The sequence below is a fragment of the Formica exsecta genome, unplaced genomic scaffold (genome assembly GCF_003651465.1).
Source record: "Formica exsecta isolate Colony F162 unplaced genomic scaffold, ASM365146v1 scaffold1, whole genome shotgun sequence".
NCBI lineage: Eukaryota > Metazoa > Arthropoda > Insecta > Hymenoptera > Formicidae > Formica > Formica exsecta.
The window spans coordinates 570078-578166 of NW_021848337.1; the positions used below are offsets into that span (position 1 = coordinate 570078).

At 37.2% G+C, this 8089-nt stretch overlaps 1 protein-coding gene across 1 annotated transcript; it reads left to right on the forward strand.

Annotated features, from left to right (window-relative positions):
• Positions 1-5966: 5966 nt before the first annotated feature.
• On the forward strand, positions 5967-7744 carry LOC115246047 (potassium/sodium hyperpolarization-activated cyclic nucleotide-gated channel 2-like). Its single transcript, XM_029824635.1, has 3 exons — positions 5967-6199; positions 6311-6475; positions 6553-7744. Exons 1-3 carry the CDS (start codon positions 5967-5969, stop codon positions 7742-7744), a joined length of 1590 nt encoding a protein of 529 aa, XP_029680495.1.
• Positions 7745-8089: the final 345 nt, after the last annotated feature.

Below are 8089 nucleotides of genomic sequence, written 5' to 3' on the forward strand. Positions count from 1 at the left end.
ATCAATACTGATGCTGAAACACTGTAAATTATATAGAATGTCCTAAATATCGCCCATTTGCTCTCGATTGTACTGGATAAACATTCTATGTCATTTATTTCAATATTTGGAGGTGTCAATAATTTATGGATTGTAAATAATATCGAAATAGAAAGAGCTCTATATATACATATTTTAATTTTGTAAAATATATCATGTCTCAATTTTCAATTATATTTTAAAATATTATATATTCCTGTTATGCGATATATTATTACATTAATTCATTTTCTCTAACAGTGTACTGTTCTAAATAAAAGTAACTACTTTTTAATAAAAGTTGACCTCTCTCTCTCTCTCTCTCTCTCTCCGTCCTCTCTCTCCCCCTCTTCAAGAGGTTTTTGTCCGCGCATTGTATAGCGAATGTATCTCGCTGGATAGTTTTTAATTACGCGAGTATGCGAAAAGCATCGCACTTGTACTTTATTTTAGCGGTCCTTCATGAAAGCATAAAGTATCCTGGATATATCATGAAGTTTTCATAACTCACGCCACTTACCGTGAATATATGCTCAGCCTGGCCACATCGCTGATATTACCCCTCACGTTGCGCGACATTTTATTCTACATTTATGATCACTATAAGCTAAGATCGTTATTCCCGTAGCCGTATTTTTCACCATTATCGACTAATAGGGTCATAAATCGGACGACACGAATGAAAAAGTGTAGTGGCCACGCGTCGTTATCGTGCGATGATCCACAACGAACGGAAATGCCAGTTGATCTAAATTTAAAGCATCAGATTTTATAATAACGCCAAAGCCAAAGAACCGTTTTATAGTGATAGAATACATTATTCTCTCTATAGCTTTCTCTCTCTCTCTCTCCATATATAATATATATAATCTCAGTAAGTCAATAGCACGATTAATATATATAAATTAGACGCAGCGATGACTATTATAAATGTAAATTGCTAGGAAGGCTCGATATTTCGAACATAGTGAAATAAATTATGAGTCGCGTATTAGGTACTAAAATAACCGAGAATCAGCTACCGCGATAATCATTATTCATCGTTTGCATCTAAGATTAACAGTAATTAGCTGCGCCATTCCCTCCCTCTCTCTCTCTCTGCCATTATTAAGACATTTATTGATAGAAACGCAATCAATATAATTAACATCATTACAGCTTTACATATCAAATATGATAGAAACTGTAATCGAAACTATACGAACCATAGTTCGATAATTAGATTTTGTATTTAAGCAAAAATTTTGTAATTGCAGTTCTGATTGCAATGTCGATGATACATCGATGTACACTTATCTCCTTACAACCCAGGTCTTAATCTGCTTTAAGTGCACTCCAACGTTCGACGATTCCGTTTGAATTAAGACACGCAAGAACCATCGCTGAAGTCTGTTTGTCGCTACGACAGTGAAATACAGCGGATCTCGTTAGCCAAATTTCGGTATTATCAACTCATTAGCATATCGCCTTCGGGCCGAGATAGAGATATAAAAACGTTAATCCCCGTTAAGTGCACTCAAGTCCGTCGATTCGTTCGGAATAATTGCGCGACGCAGATATACCCTCCCGTTCTCGTCCAGTCACGCCGCTCCCTGGTGCTTTGTCTTTCATGCACCCGCTGGAGGATACCGCAAACGTTGCCCACGGCGGCTGCGGTACGGTTCACGATCCTGCACATAACGGCCTGCGCTTTGACAAGTTTACGACGTTTAACGGGATGCAAATGCCATGCGGAGGCGCGTCCGCACGCAGGTCCAGCCGGACGATAAAGAGTGGAATACGCGAAATGTCGGGGAATAAAATGAGGGAGATGTGAGAGAGAGAGAGAGAGAGAGAGAGAGGGAGGGAGAAACCGGCGTAATTACATGTGTACAGAAGAGGGAGAGCGCAGTGTACTCTAATCCTCGTATAACGGACGAGAAGAGGCGCTTCGGCACCGGAGAATGCTGGCCAAACGCCAACTGCTAGACAGTAGAAACGGTTGTTTCGGCTGAAAACTATATCACCGCGGTAATTCGCCACGGATGTGACGCGTATGTACGCGCGATGCGCGCAGAGAACACGCCAAAGCGAGCGTAAGTACTTACGGCCACCAGTTGCCTGCTCTTCGTCGGTCCATAATAATAGAGATTACCCGTTATAGATCAAGTAACTTTATCACTGCAACGCGAGATATTATACTGGCTGTATTAAAAGAATAATCAAAGATATTTGGCTGAAATATTAGAGAAAGATGTTCTTTTGCGATCACATAACGCTACTTTTACAAGAACGTAAAAAATAACTTAAATAATTTGAAAATCGTTACATTGAATTTGAAAATTATTTTACAATTGGCGTCAAATGTGCATAAAAAAACCAACATTAATTTTAACAAGATTTTAGATATGTTCTTTAAATATGAATTAACTTTACTCTATTATATATAATTCCACAGCGCAATCGCGTATGACCTGAAATAATTATAACATCCAACTATTTCAATATAATTAAAATTTTGACCTATTTGATTTATTCCTATTCATACTATAATTACTCATTATTTCAATGTATATTTAAAATACGCAATTTTAAAATGGTCCACATTTGTATCAAAATATAGAACGTCGTTCGATCGTAGCACTGCGCAAAAACCAAAGTACTCGAAAATATTTACAGAGCTGTGTTTCCATAAGCGAACGATAGCGATGGCTTTTGGAACTGCAGCTACACGTTTCTCTCTTACCATTTGGTATATTTACGCCAGTACTAGACCTTGCTGGCGAGTGTTTTCGTCTCGCTGACTATATCGTTGGCAGCTCACTGCGTATATACGCGGTGAACCCACACGTATGTAAGTACTTACGACCACCAGTTGCCGCCTCTTTCCCCGGCGTTACATCCATCGAAGTATAAAGCGTCGTTTAGCAGCGTGGACGGGATAGTTTATTGATCATTGCGGCGGAAGCAAGAATTACCTTCGTTCGCGCCCTTACGTCGTAAATAGAAAAGGAACATCACGGTCCTGACAATTGCGTTAAAACGTGGTCTACCAGAGCGTTAAAAATAAAATTACTTGTACGAGTTAACGTATGTAAAAAAAAACAAAATATTATAATAAAATATATTAAATACGTTTAACTGAAACGTGGACTAACATCATTGTTCTATAAAAATCTCAGTCTATGTTTCACTTGAACGTACTTAATATATTGTATATATATATAAAAATTTTTGTCAAGTCTTTTGTATAACAAAGTATTGACAATGCTATTTGAATAACTCAGTTTTGATCATGGTCATTCTCTCGCTATTGAATGTAGTGGCCAAGCGCAGTGATTCGTGAAACTTTGATATCAGTACTACAACGAAACGTTTATGCATATATTTGCTATAATAATAATGTATCAACATATTTCAGGTAAATGTAATCTGGATTATTAGGAGTACAGGATAACATACTTGTACAGTCTCTATTTTACAAGCATAAATTTTAATCAAATTTTGATGCAATTATAGAGCGAATCGAAACCCGTCATGCGCACTTGGAATAATGCACCTCTAATGAGCGATGAAACGTAAATAGTTATCAATTGGTAACTAACACATACGCATGCATTAAAGGAATCCTGCTTAACGATTTGAACGTTTCCCTCATTACCCGACTACATAGTTGATACAGTAATTTCGCAATATACGACAATGTTTCTACGCAATGCAATATATATATATATATAATCGATTACATTTCCTATAAAATATAAAACGATTCATTTCTAGTCTGTACCGCTATTCCCATTATTTCGAGTTCGCATGGGCGAATGGCGTTTACACAAGATGAATGCATTACAATTTCGCTGGTCTCAGTCCTGTGAAAAATGGACATTTCGCTTTTATTTTCGTCATAGTCTCTAACGAGATATTGATACAGCAACGAGACTGTCTATAACTTTCTACCCTAGGAAAGCATATATAGACTCTTCCGCAGTCACTCGTCGTTACGCGGAGGATGGGCCACGGTAAATCCACGTTAGTATGTGCGAAGGGTTAGGTGAACGTACCCTGAGTAACCACCCTTCTTGTTCTCGAGCACCGTCTATAACATTGTTCCTGAGTTCCACAGGACATCGCTGGACGACTTGAAAATTTATTACCAGGATAGGAGGGAAAAAAGCTGCGGAGAACCCGACTTCCTGGCGATATACTTGCCTGCGCGTCTGACCCTTAATTCCCCCGGGACGGACAGAAGTAGCGACTTTAAATTGCGTACACCGCTTAACCGGTAGATTCTCCGGGAGTCCAGGATAAAATGTTTCCTGTGATACTTCTTTACTTCCGGCAACGATATCTGCGTAAGGAACGCCGGGCCCGAAATGTTCGAGGAAGTTCTTTCGTATTTTGTTTGCGACGATTGTTGTTTACGATATCACGCGCAATCGGTACAAAGATATAAATATTGAATATTTTCTCTGTGCGAGAGATAAGATACTTGTATCGTTTTTACACATTGGAATAAGCACGGTTATGGCTGTTTGTTCGTAGATATATACATTTATTTCTGTATAGAAAGCGAATAAAATTGTCCATAAAATCTTGTCGTTACATCGAGAATTCAACGCATGAAATATATACTGGAAGGTTGTCTTTATATGCGGTGCACGCAAAGGTCTGAGCCCTCATAAAGCCGACTTGTATAAAGCGTTACTTAAATGTACCGTGAACAGATCATCCATCCTGCGAAAGCGATCCGCGATCTCCGTTTTGGTAGATACTTTACCATGATAATCCGAGCTTGTGGAAGGATCGATGGACACGCAACGAAGCTCAATACGGTAAAAACAATCGTCGATAAACGTGATATTACTTTGCCATATATAATAATATTATAGAATACTGTTATGTCCATTTATAATTTGCGGAGAATAAAAAACATTTCTTTGTTTGCATATAAACAGTTTGATATTTTTATATCTGGTGGAAACCAACTGTCAGTTGCACTAAAAATAAGCTGACGGCACCAAAATTTACCGGTTGTGATGTACACGACTCGCAAATCATACTGGCAATTATTTACGTCTCCACGGACTAAAACGTATAAAAATATGAGGCATCTTGTATTTTGGATGATATGATATTCGTAACAGACATGTAAATTAATAAATGCGTTCGTACGAATCACAAGTGCTTCATAAATTCTCTCAATAATGTACGTTTAAATGTCTAGATTTAACTTCTCAAATCCGGTTGACTTAATAAATTATAATAATCGAAAATTATAAAGGTAAAGAGGTATATATATATATATATATAATTATACAAATCTTTTATATAAAATATTTTAGTTAGATTATATTTCTCTCTAATTTGAAGAAATATCAAAAATATCACATGCTTAATGCTATATATCTATGCTTAAAATTTTGAAATAATATGATATATCAATTAAAACTATATGATGTATTAGCCGATATTTTGAAACATTTTTATTGTCAATAGAATTAATCAGAGATAAAGTGCTGTCCTCGCAAGGCGAAAAGCTACACAACAAGCAAAAATAATAAAATCGATCAAACGTTATCAGCAGGCATACATACTGTTACATTGTATCTCTGTTTCAACAGGAATTATTCAAGTACGGATGTCAGCTTACCGTTTATAGATTAAAACGAATATCTTTCCCCGTTCAGGCAGTTTCAAATCTCATGGCCGATACTATATCGGACGAGAAACTGAGAGAAACCAGAACGGATCTCTCTGATCATCCACCAGCATGAAACGACATACCGACTGCGTTCTCCGTGAATCCGGCATGAAAGCACAAACTTCTCTTGCATTCGAAGAGATGCCGCCATTGCAAACAATGTACGCTTGTCAAACTTATAATGACATTTCTATAATTAGAAATATATATTTAGCAAAATTCATCCTTTTTCTACATTGCCTTTAATCCATCACGTAACGATTCCACGATGCTTCGTGTGGAGCATGAATGTGAGCTCACAGAAAAACATGAAGATGTACTCTTTCTTTCCGATCGCAGTTTTTTCCAAAAAGTGCTTGATGCTTTGCATTATTTGATAATGGCATCAGACAAAAATCCAGGTGCCCGCAAATATTTACGCAGTCGAGCTTCCATAATCTCGGAAAAACGACGACATTTGCGTAATTATAGATACATCCTCCATCCGTTCAGTATGCTTAGGTATTTTTATATATATTTCGTTAACAAATTTCTCTATAATTTGCCTAAAATATATGTACGTATGTTTTCTCGAATAAAATATTAAACTAAATTAGATTCTTCGTAGCATAGACTTTCCTGGGATATCACAATGATTTTAACGATAACACTTTTACTGCTGACTGTTCCGTATCATGCTGCTTTCGAAATAAGCAAGCGTTCGCATAACTGGACAATTTTCAAAAATTTCCTGCTTTTTCTTTGTTGCCTGGACATAAATGTTAATTTTATGACAGGGTAAATATAATTTTGTTAATAAATATAAGTCTATTTTTACATATGAAAAATTAAAAATTTTATCCATTATTTGACAGATATTTTGAGACGATGCATCACATTGTTGTGATGGAGCCAAAAAAGATAATGAAAAGATACATGACATATGGCACCTTTTTTTCGGATTTACTAGGCTCTCTTCCAACTGATATCGCATTCGTTAAGATATGGCAGGAGTATGCAGTTACACGCGAATTGATGTCTTTAATGTGTGGATTTCGCGCTTTTTCTCTCGCTTCTTATATGGATAAAGTTGCTTCCGAGTATAATACTCCAATGGCCCTCTACGAGGTCTGCATCGTGATATTCTGGCTGATAATAGCGTTCCAATGGCAATCTTGCTTTTACTGGCTGGTGCCAATAGCGACGACTTCTCTGTCTTTACCAGAGCGTCCCGGCAACGACTCTTGGATACACGAGTTCAATCTTTGGGAAGAATCTAAATCTCGACAATATCTGTCCAGTCTCTTACGCGCCCTCACAGTCTTTCTCTCATCGGGGTTCCTACATAAAAAGCCGAAAAACGAGGCGGATCTCGCGCTAATAATAATCTTACAAATCTTAGGAACTTTAACTATCTGGATCTTGATAGTTCGCGTAAAGCAACTTTTTAAGGGCGCTAACAGCTCTAAGATAAAATATCAAGACATCATGGCACAGCTGAAACAGTATATGAAGCATCGACAGCTACCATATCCGACTCAATATCGTATCAAAGCCTACTATGAGTTTTGCTTTCAACAGCGCTACTTCCGCGAAATCGAGATCCTCAACACCCTATCTATATATATGCGCCAAGAGATCAGCATGCACGCCTGTCGTAAGCTCGTGGAGAATGTTACATTCTTCAAAAATCTACCGCTTTCATTATTAGCGCGCATCGTCGCCCTATTAAAATCTGAGATATTTCTGACAAACGACGTGATTGTACGGGCCAATCAGCCGGGTGATTGCATGTATTTTATCGCTAGCGGCACAGTGGCGATTTATACAAGTACCGGAAAGGAAATATGTCACTTGGAGGACGGCGCATATTTTGGGGAAATCGCGCTAGTTATGCCGGACGAGCGGAGAGTGGCCAGTGTCATCGCTATTGAAATATGTGAATTGTATCGTTTGGATCGCGCTGATTTTGCCAGAACGATTCATCCGTATCCTATGCTGTGGGAAGAAATCAAGAAAATAGCTATCAAGAGACACGAAAGGACGACAATACTCAATACACAGTAAATATTATAGATATATTATAGATATTATTGTTTTTATCAGACGTTTTGAAAATGACAAAAAATTTTACTTTTGTGCAACTGAAAGTTACGATGTCAAATATTATTTTTAATATCGATACTTTTTAGATAATTAAAAACAATATTCATCTAATGACGCGCTATATCGGGAGCAAATAATGTTAAAAATTGGTCTATGATCATTATAATTGTACAAATTGTAATTTAATATCGAACGTATCATTGAAACAATTGATCAAACGATAAATTTTAAAAGCCGCGATTATTTACCCTCGCAACGTAGCATTAGGTTACCGGATTTATCGATGAGATCATACTTTGGAACAAT